Source organism: Antechinus flavipes, chromosome 4 (genome assembly GCF_016432865.1).
Source record: "Antechinus flavipes isolate AdamAnt ecotype Samford, QLD, Australia chromosome 4, AdamAnt_v2, whole genome shotgun sequence".
Lineage (NCBI taxonomy): Eukaryota > Metazoa > Chordata > Mammalia > Dasyuromorphia > Dasyuridae > Antechinus > Antechinus flavipes.
In genome coordinates, this window is record NC_067401.1 from 289151396 (window position 1) to 289170350 (window position 18955).

At 33.0% G+C, this 18955-nt stretch overlaps 1 protein-coding gene across 1 annotated transcript in view; it reads right to left on the reverse strand.

Moving 5' to 3' along the window:
- Positions 1 to 18955, reverse strand: part of REV3L (REV3 like, DNA directed polymerase zeta catalytic subunit) — a 253915-nt gene that overhangs the window by 23393 nt on the left and 211567 nt on the right. Inside the window, exons 26-28 of the mRNA XM_051997548.1 lie at positions 14152 to 14261; positions 2232 to 2346; positions 392 to 529 (exon numbers count right to left, since the gene is read on the reverse strand). Coding sequence (XP_051853508.1) covers positions 392 to 529; positions 2232 to 2346; positions 14152 to 14261 — 363 coding nt within the window. The remainder of the gene's footprint in view (positions 1 to 391; positions 530 to 2231; positions 2347 to 14151; positions 14262 to 18955) is intronic.

Consider the following 18955-nt stretch of genomic DNA (forward strand, 5'->3'; position numbering starts at 1 on the left):
AAGTGGTCGAGGAATCTGTAAAGTTTTAATTGTTGTATAGAAATCTTATCTGTAGTTAATAAAATGCAAATACAATCAGCTTTCAATTGTTTGGAGGCTGAGAATGTTTTAGGCTCCTATTTCCTCTTCTTTCTTCGTTTCTGGAATTAATCTTTCCATTAGAGGTTAGGCAGTGAAATATGAAGTTGTTTTGCAGGTCTAGTAAAAGATGTGGTATGGGACAAATCGAAACTTGGATTACCGATAGATTGATTCAGTGATCTAGGATCTTCTTCTTACTTATGATCCAAAATAACAGAGATGGTGGTATGGTTTTCACAAACAAGCCATCTATCTCACAGTCTGCTCTGCCATATCATCTTCAAAGGATGAGAAGCTAGCCAGTATTTACCTTAGAAACAGCAGGACAGGAATCTCTTCTAACTGTCTCAATTCCTTTTGCATCAAATACAGGGTCCTTTTGTTCCAGTGTTTCATACATGTAACCAACATACCTCTTTTTGGTTTGCAAGACACAGGGCAAATATACCTACGATGAAAAACAAAATCTTTTTACACTATTCTCTTCCTACTGTTAGTCATTTGTTTAAGTTATGTTTCTGTTTTATCAAAATAAAACAAAACAAAACAAAACAAAACAAAACAAACTACTTAGAACCTGTGTGACATTGCACAAGCAAAAGGAGACTGTTAGATAAAATGACTTCTGAGCTTCCTTCTAGTTCTAAATCCATGACCCTACCTAAATTTAAGATTATGGATAGCAGTCAAATGTATGCACAGTAAGGTGCTTTAAGATCAAATTTCACAAAATAAGCAAGACAATGATTATTTTGAGGTGCCTGGAAAAAACAGTTAACAAAATATTTTAAATGCTCACTCCAAGTATCAGAATTAATTTTGCCAAGACTAACTTCTACACCTTGTGCTCTTGATTTAATTCACTTTAGCTTCCTACAGGAGCTTATTCTATTAATTATCTTCTCTCCAGTGCATCTTCTTTCTTTTCTTCTGTCCTGGTCTCTGCTTACAAATGTGCGTGTAGTTTTCACTTAATTCTCTAGTCTTTCTTTCCTTCTTTCCCCCCTTCAATTCTATCACTGTCTTCAAGCTATTGTGCTGTCACTCTCTACACCAGTGGTTCTCAAACTTTTGTTCTCAGTATCTTCATATTGTTAAAAAACTATCGAGGATCTGTTCAAAGAGTTTTTGTTCACATGGATTATATTTATAGCTATTTACTATATTAGAAATAAAAATGATTTTGAATTTGTAGGCCCTCTGAAAGGATTTCAGAGACCCCAACAATTCTTTGGACTACACTTTGAGGACGACTGCACACTTTTCACCAAACCTGTCCAAAAAATACACTATATTTGTTGCTACCATTTCCTCAAATACATATCTTCAGCCCTTGAAATTTGACTTCTAACTTCTCATGAAGCTAAAACTGCTCTCTCAAAGGCCACTAATAAACACTTAACTGTAAAACTCAATGAGCTTTTCTTTTCTTTTTTTTCCCCCTGAGGCAATTGTGGTTAAGTGACTGGCCCAGGGTAAAACACCTAGGAAGTGTTAAGTTTCTGAGGCTAGATTTGAATTCAGGAAGATGCTGTAACCACAGCCCCTCCAGCTGCCCCTCCTGGAATACTTTTCTGAGTAGTAGCAATAATGATTTCAGTCCATTTTAAACTAATGAAATCTTAGCTACCTCTCATGCCAAAATTTCCTTTCCATTGCTTTTATTATGTATTCCCCAATAATCTCAACCTGCTGTATTTATGATTCTTCTCTGTTTGTACTTTGTATTTCTTTAAACCACTCCTATGGTATTTATCATATATTGTCCTATAATGTGATCACTTGTAGATTTGTCAATCTTTTAGTAGGTTGTACAGTCCCTGTGAGCAGGAGGTGCCACTTTTTTCTCTATATTGTGCAAATCTTAAGGTGCTATATAAATGTGAGCTATTAGTATAGATACAATGATCAATAGAGATTTTTTGGGGTAACATTTACATTAAGCTCTAGTCCTATAATATGACTTTTTGCCTACATAAAAGCACCACTAAAATAATGTTGAGAAAAACTATATTGAGAACATAAATTTTAAAAGGATTTTTAAAGTTTTAGGGATACATATGATTGATCCTGAAACTTGGTCTATTAAATTAAAAATCCTGTTGTTCATGTGTAAATATTAGTGTTGCATGAGAATAAATTCTTCTTACCTTTTCAAACTTCAATTTTACTGGCTTGGGGTTGGTAGCAGTAACAGCTTCAGCAATCTCTTGACCAATTTTAAAAGACTGCTCCTTAGTGGCTCCTTTCAGTAGTACAAACATACTAAGGGTATTAAAACAGAGTACTATAACTAGGAAGCAATTGTTTAGAAATACCTTCTTGAAAACATTTCTTGTTAATAGATCTCTTTCCTCTTTTTCATTAACTTCTCTATATGAACCTTAATACCATACATCATACCTTTCTTGCCTGCTCATGGTATTTTATTAGGTTACATGGCTTTAAGAAATCTAATGTTTTTATTTCAACCACACAAAGGTCAATTTATCAGTCAGCAGACTCATTAAGTACTGGTTAAGTAAAGGGTATAGGAATGACTAGGGAAAAAAGGTATGAAGCCAAAATCTAGGATTTAAAATGAACAGAAAATCAGAATGGCTAGTTATGATAGACTGCAATCCATTGCTGTATCACATCACATGTATAGTGCATGGAATAGACTTGGGAGGCATATGGTAAATTATATAAATTAAAACTTCATTATATAATTAACTAGATTGTATCAAATAAAAATGCCAAATACTCCATCAAGGTGAGGACAGCAGGAATAGAAAACATTTAAAACAAAGCTTCAGAGTCAGCTATTTAATGTTTGGGAGATAAACTTCTCACATTAATCAAAGTATCACAATAGTAGAATCTAAATAACTTTTGTTGGTTTCAAAGGTTTAGGACACAATAAAGGCCCTTCTTTGGATAAACTCTTTTCATGGTTAAATGAACTAGATCACTACTGTTTATCAGTTAAAGACAATTAGGAAAAATATTAAAAAATGAGAGGTCTTTATTTAATTTGCACTGTCTATGTGCACCTTATTATAGCATTAAGTAATTAATTCTTAGGCGATTAAAATGACTCATTCTATTTTTTTTTTTTAAGCTAGAACAAAACATCACTTAAGTTTATTTCTGATGTAAGAGCAATGTTAGGTTAAAACCTTAACTGCATCAAGTATACTTAGCCACTTGAGTATTTTTTTTCCTTTTTGAAAATTTATTGAATTAAATATAAAATTAAAAAAAACAGAATAGAAAAAAGACAGAGAAGGAAAATACAAAACAAAACAAAACATTGTAATATGCCCACCAGAACATCCGGGAAGATTCAAAATATATAATTGTAAATTTCCATTTCAAGAGAGCATATATAATAATGGAAAAAATTATATTCATGAGTGTCCATTGATGTTTTCTTTGCTTCCTTGTAGTTATTCTTTTTTGCTCACCACTTCTCCTAAATGGGCTAGTTAAGCACAAATACACACAGACACCCCCCCCCCCATTCAGACTTACATGCATATATACCCACACACACACATATATATACATTCATATACATTTACCCATACATAAATACGCATATAAAATATATTTTTCTTTATTAAATCTGTAAGTTTGTTTTTGTTTTAAGATCAATGATTATTAGCCCCTTTTCCCTTAGCAAATTCTACTCCTGATCCTTGTTATGTTTTTATATATCTCTTATTTCCTATCCCTGATAGCTCTTCTGCTTTAATTTTGCTCCTTAACTTGCCTTGCTTAAACCTCCCCAACCCAAGAATCCCTCTCCTCTCCTTGTCTTATCCAGTTTTCCCTCTTTATCCTATTCCCATTAATCTTTATTTTAACACTTTATTCTACTTCAAATAGCCTAAACACTCTTTTGTACTCCCATCTTATCTTAGACTATTCTTTCACCTCTTTTATCTCTGTCCCATTAATCTACATACATTGTCCTACTACCCTTAGTCTACACACCCTGTTGTAACCACCTTATCCTTTATCTCTTGCCCATTCATCTATGTACCTTGTCCCACTGCCATAAATTTACACATCCTTCTAAATTGTACCTTATCCTATTCCCTTCCCCCTTCTCTCTCCTCTTATTTCTTTACAGATTTTTGGAGGGTGCTACACTCTTCATGGTATCAATGTACATTCCCAATGTGAATAGATTTTCAGACCTACGAGCCCTCCCTTTGTGTTTATTCTTCTTCTGCACATCATTTGTATAATATAATTACTATTTTTATCTTTTTCTAGACAGTTTTGTTTTTTAGAGTCAGATCATATTCAACTCTGCCCCAATCTTTCTCTTGAGCATTACCCAATTACTAATCTCAATCTTAAATATATATATGTGTGTGTATATACATATATATATATAGTATCTATTTCCATGTAAAAAATAAATTGTCCATATTAAGTTCCTTGAAATTAATCTTTGATATTGGCTCTTATGTTAAATTTTCTATTAAGTTTGGGTTTGATCAAAAGTCCTGAAAATCTTCAATTTTGCTGAATGTTCTTTTCATTCAATATTATATATACTTTTTCTAAATATGATATTTTTGGCTGCAGATTTATTTCTTTTGATTGTTGGGATAAATGATTCTAGGACCTTAAGTCTTTTACTGTGGCTGCTAATAAATTTCTGTACAATTCTAATTGTAGCTCCAGCATATTTGAATTTTTTTCTTGTTTCCTGTAAAATTTTCTTTTTGATTTGGGCATTTTGAAATTTGGTAGTAAGAAGGAGGTGGTGACTGGTGGATTTTTTTCTATTTCTACTTTCCCCTTATGTTCTATCATTTCAGAACAAATTTCTTGGGTTATTTTTTGAATTAATGTGTCAAGGTTTTTTTTTTTTTTGGTAACAGCTTTCAGGTATTTTTAATTAGTCATATTTTCTCTTCTTGATCTGTTCTCTAGATTAGTTGCTTTTTTATGTTTCACATTTTGTTCTATTTTTTCATTCTTTATATTGTTATTCCTTGGTCTCTTATAGCTTCACTAGACTCCCCTTGTCCAATTTTAATTTTCAAATAATTATTTTCTTCTTTAAGACTCTGTATCTCCTTTTGGTTAACTTTTTTTTTTCCTTTCATAATCTTGTTTTTCTTGAATGGTTTTTATTTTTTATTTTTTCCTCACTCTCCCATTTGAGGCTCTAATCAAATCCAGCTAGGCCCAGAAGGCTTCCCACTTGGGAGTTTCCATGGAGCTAGTCCATAGGTGTTTGCATTTCACACGGGTTAATCCCCAGCCTGGGGGTTTTATTTAGACCTTCTAATATAGTAATAGAAGAACCCCAGTTCTGCCCAAGTTCTCTGGATCATTCACTAGTCTATGTTTGTTCTGAGGCACAAACTTGTTCTGTTGTTATTCCCTCTCCCCACAAAAGGAGCTCTTCTTTCTCAGTACTCTGCACCAGTTCCCTGATATTTACATTTATTTTGGTTTTGTTTTTTAAAAACAGTTTTCATTATTTCAGCTGGTGACCAAGCTACTGGGAAAAGCTTAAGAACAACTTTTCTCGCAGAAAACTTATAACTGGATAATTGTTTTTATTTTAATAGATTTTTTGCATGCTTTTCCCCCTGAAAACTTTGCTGATTATGATCCTAAGTAAACTTTTAATTGTCAAAGCACTAATGGATGGTTTCTCTTGTGATCTTCCAATTAATGGGATTCTTTCTTTCCAAAAACACCAGTGGTAGTGACATTTTACTACATTACAAAATAACTCCATAGTGAAAAGTGTATTTCAGTATCTTATTGGCCTTAATGAGACACAAGGAATATTCATTTTCTTTTCTCTCTTTCAAATCCCTCCCCCACCTTTACTGAGCAAGCTTGACATTAGTTTTATTACTATTACTACTCTTCACATTCTCTCAAACATTTCTAGTATGAGAGCTTTCAGATGAAACCTTCTGCTGATGTGGGGAACCCTGCACCCCCCAAAGTGTATCCTTCCCTGTTTAGGCTATCTATATACTCTTGAGTTTTTTCTTTTCTCTTATAAACAGGCTGTATATAGTGAGGTTACTATTTCATGACATGCTGTAATAATCATTTTGAAAGAATACATTTATAGGAGTAATGATAGTTTACTGTAAATGATTTTAGAAATGGAAGTGAAAATTGATCTAGATTAGTCAGATACATATTGTAACTTATACCGACTTCTGAAAGCTTACAAAAAATCTGAAGATTCTTCAATCTAATTATTAATTTTTTTACTTAAGCACATTTTCTAAGAAACCATAATCTGAATTTTATCTAACATATGCAAATTAATGCCCTTTCCCTTAGACACATATTGGCTTTAAGTTATTGTAGACTAATCTGTAGATATCCAATGTAGTTGGTGACTAGAATCATTAGTCTTACTCATTAAAAATCACCCTCTTTGGTAGCATTTATTATGATATTCAGATGATCTTAGAGAAATAAAATGATGATTTCATACAATATATCTTAAAAATTAAGATGGCTTTGAATTGTGTGAAAAGGACCTGTGCAATATGTAACTTCTTCATATGCATCAAAATTCTATATAAGAGAACAAAAGTATTATAATCCAATTGAATCCTTAAACACAAAAGACATTGCAAACTCTATGTTTTATATCTCCAAGTAAAAATAACAATATTTGTATTAGGTATTGATATTTGAAGCTCAGAAAATTAAAATATATAGGGGAAGGATCATGAGAGGAAGAATGAAATCATGTACATATCTAACTTTCATGGACCTATTCCTTATAGCTCTTGATTAGCACAAAGTTATCTATTACAAAAGTAGTCAATATCTTCTTTCCGTAGGTCATAAAATGATATGGTATAAAATCTGTTTAGTATTTAGTATTTAGAGGTCATGGTGACACTTGTGTTATTAACAGCTTCTGGGAGAATAATTTCAAAAATAGAAATGCGTTTGATGAAAACAAGGCAGACCTGTGGCATAAGAAAATGTAGGATGTTTCCCAGTAGTTTATTGCTAAGTGTAAGGTCCCTGTGATATAATTCTTGGAAAGATTATTTGCACATATTCTTTGCTTTGTCTCTCAAATTCTAGTAGCCACAGATGTAAGAATCTGCATCAGCTGATAAAATTTTAAGGGGAAAAAAAACCTTGATAGCTATAAAACCATCATCTAAGCTCACTTCAAATATTTTAAATGACAAGCAGTTGATTAAGAGCTCAAATACCTGGATCCAGGTAATATTTCTTACAGTTAACAATGTTCCAAATGCCTGAAAATCTCAGAAGGGTTTTAAAATAGAATATAAGGCAATGTTTCAAGGGATTAAATATTAACTAGAGGTTTTTTTTTTTTAATCCCAAACATCCCAAACCACAAAACTTGTCCATAAATTAAAGTAAATGATAGTGCTATTTTTTTTTTTTTGGGATGGAAGGAGAAAACAATTTGATAATATCTGCCTTTCAAAGTGAAAGTAAGACATAAAAATATTCAGAATTAAACCTGAAATTAAGACTTCAATTTTTTTTTTTTAGGACTACCTTTCTTTTCTATTTGTAAAACTAGAGATAAATTGCTCTTCCATCCTTCCTTCACAAAAAAAAAAAAAAACAACAATTCTTCCCCACCCCCAGCAAACCTCTACCTCAGTAATTAACAAAACAAAAAATCCAAATAATGATTACTTTTACAATCTTTACAATTAGTATTATAATTTTGGAGGGAACAAAAGAGAAGAAGAGAAATAATATTCAGGGTCTCTCTGACTTGGTGATAAGTAAAAGAAAGAAAGTTTTTATGTATTTTGCTCACTTGTTGGTCTTTTGCACATCTGCTTTCTGGCAAAGAGAAGGAACTGGTCTATTCCCTTTTAATAATTTTTCTTCATTGCAATGATTTCAATACCAAATTTCCTATAGAAGTCACTTCTAGACTCATTACTGATCTGGACATGCAGACAGATGTCCAAAGTGCCAGTTTTTTCTCCAGATGTTTAAGACATGATTTAAGAGTTTCGATATTCTTAGCCTTTGGTAAGGTGATCTTACTTATGATGTAAAATGTCTTCTGATTCGGTGAAATAGCTATCCTATGAATACCCTGCTACTGCACTCCAATCATCTTTAAAATGAGCAAGTTTTGCTAGTTTGTCAACCTCCAGTATATCCTTGTAGGACTTATCATTATAGCTGACTAGAAAGATGATCTTGTTTAGCCTCTTCAGCTGTTTATTTATTGTGGGGCATCCTGTCTCCCCACTCAGTCTGGCTGTTCTTTATGGCTTTCCCACCTGCCTTGACTGTTGTTCCCAAAGACACTGCCATTGTGTCTACATCCTGCAGGGACCCTTCAGTGTGCTACCTCTTTCGGGGACATTTCAGAGTGCTATCCTGAGGTGAGGGTCACTTATCATATAGGAAAATGGATCAATCAGTGGATTACGAGTACCTATGCTTTTTATCTAGTTAGGATGAATTTGTACTGGGCGAAATATATTCTTCCCCTCTTCTCACCAAGATTCTGTGTCTATGGTTTTGGAACAGAATAAAGTTAACTGACTCAGGCATTATTAGTAATGGGTGTTGTATCTATTGAGATAATTATATGGTTTCTGTTAGGCTTTTTTTTTTTTTTAACTGATGTGGTCAGTTATGGTGATTTTTTTTTTTTTTTTACACTGAGGCAATTAGAGTTAAGTGACAGCAAGTAAAGTATTGTGTCTGAGGCCACATTTGAACTTGGGTCCTCCTGACTTCAGGGCTGGTGCTCTATCCATTATACCACCTACTTGCCCTGATGCTTTTTCTTATATTGAACTAGCCCTACATTCCTGGTATAATAGCCACTTGATCATAGTGTATTATACTGGTGTTAAGTTATTGTAATGCCTTGCTAATATTTTATTTAAGATTTTTGCAACAGTATTCATTAGGGAAATTGTTTTGACTCTTCTTGATTTTAGGTATCAGCACCATATCTGTGCCATAAAGGGAATTTGGAGAACTCCTTCTTGGAATTGATTGGTCTTTAAATATTTTGACAAAATTTACTTGTAAATGTATCTGGACTTGGAACTATTTTCTTAGAGAGTTCATTGATGGCTTGGTTCAATTTCTTTTTCTAAAATGGGATTATTTAAGTACTTTATTTCCTCTTCTGTTAATTTGAGTAAATTATATTTTTGTAAATATTCAATTACATTGTCAGATTTATTGGCAAACAGTTGGGCAAAATAGCTCTTATTACTTTAATTTTCTCTTCATTGGTGTTAAGTTCACCCTTTTCATTTTTATACTGGTAATTTGGTTTTCTTATTTCCTTTTTCTAATAAAATTAACCAAAGATTTATTTATTCTGTTAGTTTTCTCATAAAAACCAACTCTTAGTTTTATTTTTTAGTTCAATAGTTTTCTTACTTTCAATTTTATTAATCTCTCTTTAGATTTTCAGAATTCTAATTTGGCATTTACTTGGGAGTTTTTCAATCTGTTCTTTTTCTAGCTTCTAGCTGCATGCTTAATTCACTGATCTCCTTGTTCTTTATTTTATTCATGTAAGGATCTAGAGATATAAAATTTTCTCTAACAACTGCTTTGGCTGCATCCCATAAGTTTAGTATATATGTTTTGTATTACTGTCATTCGCTTGGATAAAATTATTGATTGTTTCTATGATTTGTTGTTTGAGCAACCCATTCTTTAGGATTAGATTACTTAGTTTCCAATTAACTTTTGGTCTATTTTTCCATGGCACGTTATCACACGTAATTGTTATTGCATCATTATCTGAAAAGGATGCATTTAACATGTCTCCCTTGGGGCATTTGATCATGAGGTTTTTGTTGTTGTTGTGCATGAAGTTTTTATGCCCTAATATGTAGTCTTTTTTTTTTTTTTTTGGCTTAGGCTGACTCAGAATAAAAGAAAATTTAAATGTTACTTTCTTTTACCCTATTATTAATGTCTTTGTTCCACTCACAAGCCTTATCTTTACAAGTTTATAGCTTTTTTTTTATTCAAGAAACCACTTTTCTACTGTGAATATTAAAAGAAATAGAACAGTCTTAAGTTCTAGGAAATCTCAGGACTGAGATCACAATAGAGATGAACACCGGACACATACAATTTTAACTGAATTACAAATTAATTCCTTTTACAACAAATTTCAAAGGACTATTCAAATTGTTTTACTGCACTTCAAAAGTTATGGTGTTCAACACCATATGTCAAGTTGTGTTAAGAGAATAAGACAGAAAAAAAAGCTAGATACTATATGCTAGTATGATGTAGGAAAAAAGAGAAATATTAGCAAAGTCCAATATTCACAGGAAGAAAAAAAAGTAGAAAGGAGCTAGCAATAAGCCTATGACTTCAAATATCTAAATATAAGTACACAGAGTATGGCTAATAAGCAAGGCAAACTAGAGTAGAGGTTTGACTGAAACCTGATGGGATTAGAATATAATTAGGAAAGATATCTAATTTACAATAAAGAACTAGGTAAAAGATTAAAGGGAAAGTAGACTAGTATTGTATATATTAAGTTATGTTAATATCAAGAATTCCAGGAATCAGAGGGAAAAAGCATGGTGGAAAACATTTGGGTGAAGTTAAACGTAAGGAATACCTAAAGTGATAGTTATTTAAAAATTCCACAGGCCAGTTGAACAGAAAGAAGAAATAGATGAGGAGTTTGGGAAATATGCCTTTTGGTATGGAGAGAGGCTGGTGGTAAATATGTGGTAAGAGTGGAAAGAGAACTAGATCTGAGTTAGGCATATCTGAATTCAAACTGACCTGAAACACTTATTATGTGTTACAAGGCAAGTCACTTACCCTGTATCTGCCTCAGTTTCCTGAAATAAAATAATAGTACCTACCTGTCACGGTTATAGTGAGGATCAAATGAAATAATATTTGTAAAGTGCCTATTAGATAGTAGATGCTTAATACCTATTCCCTCTCCTTAATAAGATAATGGAAGATATCAATTATCTTTTTATTGTGGTCCTATACTAATAAGCATGTTATAGGAGTAGAAATAATGAGAAATGGGATAGAAAATAACTGCTACATTTTAGAATTTGTAACAAAACAGGAAAAGCCAGGTACAGCCTTGACTGTACTTTTGATTTGGGAATGCAGATTTCTAAAGAAAAGATCCTAAGTAGGATCTAATTACCTAAAATGTTATTTCAAAGAATGAAATTCTGAAGAGAGAAAGAGAAAGAATTTGAATAAGAAGAGGAGAGATGTCTAAAAAGACTAATGTGGACACAATGGGAATATATTAACCACTTTCAGAGTTTTAAAAGACATGCTGAAAATAAAAGCAGAAATGGATATAGGATAAATAGAAAAACTGGGCATAGTATGCTGAAAAAAGTAACTTGCATACCAAGTATTACAAAAAGCTTATTTTTGGTTGAGGTGATGATAAGGGGATTTAAATGGGAAAAAAATCATATGGGATTGAGTCATAGCTACTTAACTTTTATTTTTGCTTCTGTTTTCTCTGCCACAATGATTACTGAAGAAAAAGAGCCAACAAGATTTCCAAGTAGGGAGATAGTAAGAAAGTACTTAACTAGCCTCAATAAATTCAAATCACAAGGTCAAGATTAGTTACAACCAAGCAGAGAATGGAAAGATCGGTGTGACTGACAAATGACCATTAGTGATCTCTGACAGTAGATAATGGGAAGGGTATTGTAGGACTGAGAAAAAAAAAACAAAAACATTTTCCTACTTTACAAAAAGGGAAAGTGAGTAGAGTTTGCAAACTACAAATCAGTGATTTTAACTTCAAATTCTGATAAAATTTTAAACTTATTATAAAAGGATAGCTAGTGAATACCTAGAAATGGTAGTGATTATTACTAAGAGCCAGCATAGTTTCATTAAGAACAGGTCATGTCACCCTAATCTTATTTTCTTTCTTGACACGATTTCTAAAGCTAGAAGACCTGAATAATGTTCTAGATATTATTTAACAAAGTATTCGATAACATTTCTCAGGTGATTTTTAGGAAAAGATAGAGAAATATGGGTTAACCCAGAAAAATCAAAATTGCAAGCCTCAAAAAGATTAAAATATAACTGGGAAATATTTAACAAAATACATAAAATACAATAGAACATAGATAATATTAGTATTTGGTTTTCCAAGTTAATATGTAGCCCATTTCTAGTTTCTTTTTGAATTCAGACTACATACACAAAATTTGGGCTAAATAAACTGGTTTTGAAATTTGGTGGAATGTGGAGATTTTAGTGATTAAAAATAACCCCTATGAGCTACTAGTCTGATACAAGACATAACACAAACAAAAAATGAAAAGAAAAAACTAATAAGAACTTGACAAAAAACAGAATCACAGGGCCTCAGAGAGGGAAGAACTAGCTTCACCCCTGTGGGATCCCCTATGCTCTGGTCAGCTCATTTCTGGGATGATGTCCTTAGTTTGGGCTACCACATGTGAGCAATGATACTGACAAGCTAGAGCAAGAAAAGACAAAGTCTAGTAGGAGGATAAAAGGCTTCAATACTATACCATACAAAGGCTGTGAAGGAACTGGGGATATTTCATTTATAGAAGAGAAGATATGATGGGAAGGTTAAGAAGGAAATAGGGATAAATCTTGTTCTACTAGTTACCCAACAATTACAGTTATGAAAATAAATCAAGCTGCCTCTGAGACTGTGGATTCTCCTTTATTACTAGTAATTCTGCTACTACTAGTCTTCTGCAGTCTACATCAGAAGTATCAAACATAAGGGTCCACAAGGTTAGTCCTAATATGGGTAAAATATAATTGGGAAATATTTTAACAAAACACACTAAAAATACAATAAAATATTCTTTGAGGAATCTTTGTGAGGAGATGGTTGTGACCCACTGTCTGTCTCAACTGAGGATGCCTTTTGTACTCTTTGTGCTGGATATGGTTTGCAATGCTTGCTTTAGGTGTAAAAACTCCTAGTTTCTGCATCAATGGCAAATCTAAAAAGTATGGCTTTCTCACTAGCAGAATGTCAATTACTTTTGAACAGTTTCATTTTTGTGTATTCCCAACACCTAGCATCAGCCTTGAATGTAAAAGGTACTTAGTAAATATTTATTGAATTGAACATATATTTTTGAAATGTAGAAAGGGGAATTATTCACATTATAAAATTATTCTTTTAAGGAGTAGCTTCCTGTGGGCATTTAATATTTACAGATAATTACTCTTGGTTGGTAACTGGGTTTTGGAAGAGATAAATTCAGAGAAAGATTATTAGGTAACATTTTAGAGGAACAGTTGGAGAGCTTCTCCTGAAACTGGAGGAGGGAAAAACCTCTGCTCCCATGTTGAGTATATCAAAGTGAGCCTATCAGATGTCCTACTGTTCCAGAAAAACTTTCAAGTCCAAAGGTCATATACAATATCAATAAAATGGCAATTAATTATTGTAAATCTATTCCCGTTGTTGAAAAAGCAATTCAAAGCACATGCCTTGCTAAATGAGGGGCAGAAATATTTGAAGGCCAGCATATTATTCCTGTTTAGCTGTATTTGCAAAATGATTAAGTTTATCTTGGACTAATAAACAACATAAAAAGTGTGTACCATGAATAAATATGGATATGTATGTGATTAATGTTTTACTTACTGATTTATCATATTTTCACATTATCTTGAAATTGGCAAAAAATGTGTTATGATTATGAATGAAAAATTAGATGAACATTCTGGTATCATTCCTCACATCTCTATAAGCAGAAGGCAGAGCAGTCACTTTGTTTTCATGCACTTAGGCTAATATTTTCAGTGACTCCATATATTATGAGTGGGGGCCAGCTCGGGCCTGAGTTTCAAAGGTTAACTTTGTATTATGAATCATGTCCTACTAGTCCTATTTTGCCAAATGATAAAAGATCCCTGACAAATTACAAAAAGGGACCAGTTCCTACACAGGATTATTAGAATTGAAAGAGACTTTGGCAGTTCCCTACTTTCAGGAGGACCTACCTTTAAATCTTTTCAAACAGTTGACTGAAATTTAAAAGACTTAGTTTAATAAATCATTACCTGTCAGTGTCACCATATACAACTCTTGCACCCCATTTCTTCGTATCATTCACCAATTTTATAGCTCGTTCCAAGGTTTCTCTAGCTTTGTGAACAATACTATCACCAACCTGAAAGTACAAATGTATTGGGATAATCTTAAAATAACTTTAATATAAGTCAATGGTATTTTGAACACAAGCTAAATTTAACTGCTTTAAAGAAAGCTGAGAAATGAAAAAAAAATTGTTCTCAGCACAAATTAGATAGAAAAATACATATCAATGTCATCAATGAATAGAATTTTATTTTCTAAGCAACAATATCCATAAACTTTTACTGTACATATCACCTATAGTTCCTAAAATCTAATATATATGCATAATCTTTACTTTCCCTTTGTAATCTAACATCCATCTTACATACATGAAATATTACCGCCACCTAAAAGCATTTAAATCTGCCATTGTATTCTCTTTTATTTTATCAGTCATTTTCAGTCACAGCTGATTCTGTGAATCTATTTGGGGTTTTCTTGGCAAAGATAATGCAGTGGATAGTAGATATAGTACATATACTATCTACGGAGGAGATACATATATACATGTATATGTATATTTGTATATTATATATAATATACATATTATATACTGGAATGAATAGTGGATATACTATATATAGTGGAATTTTCTTGGCAAAGGTATTAGAGAGATTTGCCATTTTCTTCTCTAGCTCATTTTACAGATGAGGAAACTCAATGACTTGCCCAGGGTAACACAGTAAGTGTCTGAGGCTAGATTTGAACTCAAAGATAAGTCATACTGACACCAGGCCCTGTGCCACTTAGCTGCCCAAAATGCCCTCTAGGAGCTTGCCACCTAAGACAAACAAAAGGATATGGACTAAAGGGAACAAATACTCAAATAAAATCAACAAAGTTTATAACTACACAATATTTGTTGGATAAATAAAATTTGGGTTGAAAGATAAAGATTAGTTGGAGAGCACAAAGAAAAAAACTAAACATTTGTTTTCAAATCTCTTCAAATCTATTTAGGTAATGATTTATATCCCTTTTTAATAAAGGCAAAGATCTAATGTGCTGAAAAACAAATAGATAAAATCAGCTTTCAAAGACTTTTTAATTCAATCAACCAATTTTCAGTTCAATCAATCAACATAAAATAAATGAATTTCTAAGTTCAGCAAATTGTACTAAGTGCTCTAGGCAGACATACAACCCCCCTCCACCTCTCTACCCTCACTTTTTGTTCTTGAGAAGATAACCTATTTAGATAAAGCAAACATAAGAACTGCTCTCCAGATAGATGTATCAGCAAAGTACAAAACAATACTTAACTAATTTTAATATTTAGGAAATAGAGTGGTTTAAAAAAAATCCTCACTTGTAAATAAAAACTCTTTATTATGTGAATTTTTATTGATAAAAATCTACCTAAAATTTATTAATCTGACTTCCTGAGTTATGAAGCATAATATAATAAAAAAAGCTGAATTAATAGCATGGGTGTGTGGCTAGAGGAATGATTTGTATATGTATATATACTTATGCATATACATAATGTGCATGTACATTATGTATATATAATATACATATTATATACTGGAATGAATAGTGGATATACTACATATAGTGGAATTTTCTTGGCAAAGGTATTAGAGAGATTTGCCATTTTCTTCTCTAGCTCATTTTACAGATGAGGAAACTCATCTGGGAGTGAGGAAAACCTGGATTCATTCATATCCAACCTTTGACAAACTAGCAATGTGGCCATGGACAAACAATTGAACTCTCAATATCTCAGGTATGATTTTCTGAGAAAATATTGTAGGTAAGTTAATGATGTGTATAAGTGGAGATTTTCCATGTGAGAATTTACCATGCTTTATAGAATGATAACTCCTTTAAAACCCCTTCCAAAAAAAAACCATCTTGCAGTTCAACAGACTTGATAGCTGTTATTATTACAATGCTGTTGATATGGAAATAGGGTAAAATCCATATTGAACTGTCAGTTTTTGTGGATATACGTATCAATATACAGAAACACATGCCTTCTTTTGTTCTTATTCTAACTATAATTTTATATAAAACTATCTGTATGTGTAAAATGGAATAAGAAATGAATCCCTTGTTAAAAGTTTTTTTTATTAATTCTTTGTAGCTTCATGCATATTTGGTTGTATATTACTCACTGCACACTTTGGAAAAGTTTAAAAGACATTTATGTGTGCATGTGAATAAAATAGCCATAAGAATAAGTACTGTCCTATGTGTTTAGTACTACAAAGATTCAGAGAAAGTCCAATGTCCATCAGTAGTCCTAAAAATAAAAATGAGCAACATTTACCTTTTCTTTTTAAAAATCTCTTTCTTCCTTTTGTGAAGCAATTGGGGTTAAGTGACTTGCCCAAGGTTACACAGCTAGGAAGTGGTAAGCGTCCTAGACTAGATTTGAACTCAGGTTCTCCTGACTTTAGGGCTTGTGCTTTATCCATTGTGCCATCTAGCTTCCCCTACACTTATTTTCTAATTCCTTTTCCCCTACTTCTTGGGTTATCTTTAACTCAAGTTCATGGGATGACATCTAAGTTTGTTAGCAACTAACACATGTTAATGATCTGAGGAATAATATGATCAGGTAGAAATAAGCATAAAGGCAATGGTAAAATAAAGTAGAGCCAGTTAAAATTTTGTATAACTTAAACAATCAGGTCAACTGAATTTTTAAAATTATGTGTGCTGTTGAAACTTTTACTTGAATACATATTATACTAGAGTTGGAATTCCACATTTGTTGTGACACTCAGTAAAAAGAGGAATTTAAAAGCTTAAGGGAGAATCCAGGAGCCTCACATAGCCTTTATCCTTTAGGCCACAAAAAAAAGTTGGGAGACAGCTGCATAGTCTAGGGTAAATAGAAGGTTGTCAGTACAAGATCACCTGCTCTTGATTATGCTCCTGTCAGTAACTTCATCCATTTTAGTGTATAATCTTCTTGTCAAGAACTGGTGAGAAATATGTCCTATATCTATCTCTTGTATTCTTTTTTATTACTCAGAAAAGTTATTCACAATAGACACCTTCATTTTCCCCTCATTCTTTTCTTAACTTATTACCATCTGGCTTCCAACCTTATCATCCCAACAAAACTGCTCTCTCCAGTTACCAGTGATCTCTTAGTTCACAAATACAATGGCCTTTTCTCAATCCTCATTGTCCTGGACCTTTCTTGCAGCCTTTGAAGATGTTGATAATTCTCTTCTTGATATTCTCTTCTCTCTAAGTTTTCAGGGGACCACTATCTATTGGTTCCCCTCCTATCTATCTGTTCCCCCTTAGTCTCTTTTGCTAAAATCCTCATCCAGATCATGCTTTCTAACTTTGTGTCCTTTCAGGGTTCTATCCTAAGCCTTTTGCTCTTCTCCCTCTACACTACCATATTTGGTGATCTCAACAGATTCCAGTGATTTAGTTACCAGTTATATATTGGTACTTAAATCTATCTTGCCCCAAACTCTCTGCTGACCTCTAGTTTTCATCTCCAATTACCTTTCAAACATCTTGAACTGAATATCCAGTACACATCTTAAACTCAGTATGTCCAAAACAGAATCATTATGCTTTTCCCCAACTCTTCCCTTCTCCTACCTTCTCTATATGTCACCTTCAACCCCTCGCCTCTGACACTGCCATCACTCTGGGGCAGGCCTTCATCATACCTCTACTAAGGCAATAGTCCTTAGTAAGAGCACCTAACTCTAAGTCTTTACCCACTTGAATTCATTCTCCTTTCAACCACTAAAGTGATTTTCCCAAAATGCAGGTCCAATCACATCACTCTCCTACTCAATCAACTGGCTCCCTATTACCACTAGTATCAAATACAAAATCCTTAGACATTCAAAGCCTTTTATTACCTATGCAGCTTCAACCTTATCTTTGATCCAATAACAATGGCCTTCTGACTATTCCAGGAACAAGATATTCCATCCTTCCAGCACTGGGAATTTTCTTTGGCTGTTTTACATGACTTAAATGCTCTTCATCCTTATCTTTACCCACTGATTTCCCTGACTTTCTTTAAATCCAACTAAAACTCTCTCTTCTAACCCTTCTTAATCTTAGTATCTTTTCCTCTCAATTATTTTCTATTTATCACATATTTGACTGTATATAATTGTTTATATATCGTCTCTCCTATTAGATGATGAGTTTCTTTGAGGGAAAGAACTGTTTTTGACTTCTAATGCTAATGCCTAACACAGTAGATGCCAAAGAAATAGTTACTGGTTGGTGTGGGGACAACACCTGTGAGCTGTGCCAACAATATGCCTGGTCACTGAAAGCCACAAAGCCTTGCTTTTCCTCCTATGAACAGGCGAATTCATCTTTTAGGTGAAAATGAAATTCTTATGAAGTGAGTCTGGCATTGTATGAATGCCATTGAACCCATTGCAATCTGCAGGTGATCAAACAATTTCATTCTCCCTTTTCCAGGCCTTATTTTGAAAGAAAAGGATATGAACTTAGTGGACCAGAGAGTGTATAAAGGGTTACTTTGAGGAAAAAACTTTCTCTTCAATTCTAGTCATATCTGTCTCTTGTATCACTGAATGAAATATTCTCATCACTTTGCATTTAAAATAATGAAATACAAATATCCTCCCAATCTTTTTTTCATATTCACTTATATTCTACTTCCCCATTCTTCCAGTTATCTACCAGGTTCTAACTCCTTTGCCCCAAAGTGGGGGCTCAGGTGGCTGATGGGCTGGTATTCTTGGCTTTTAGTCCCATTCT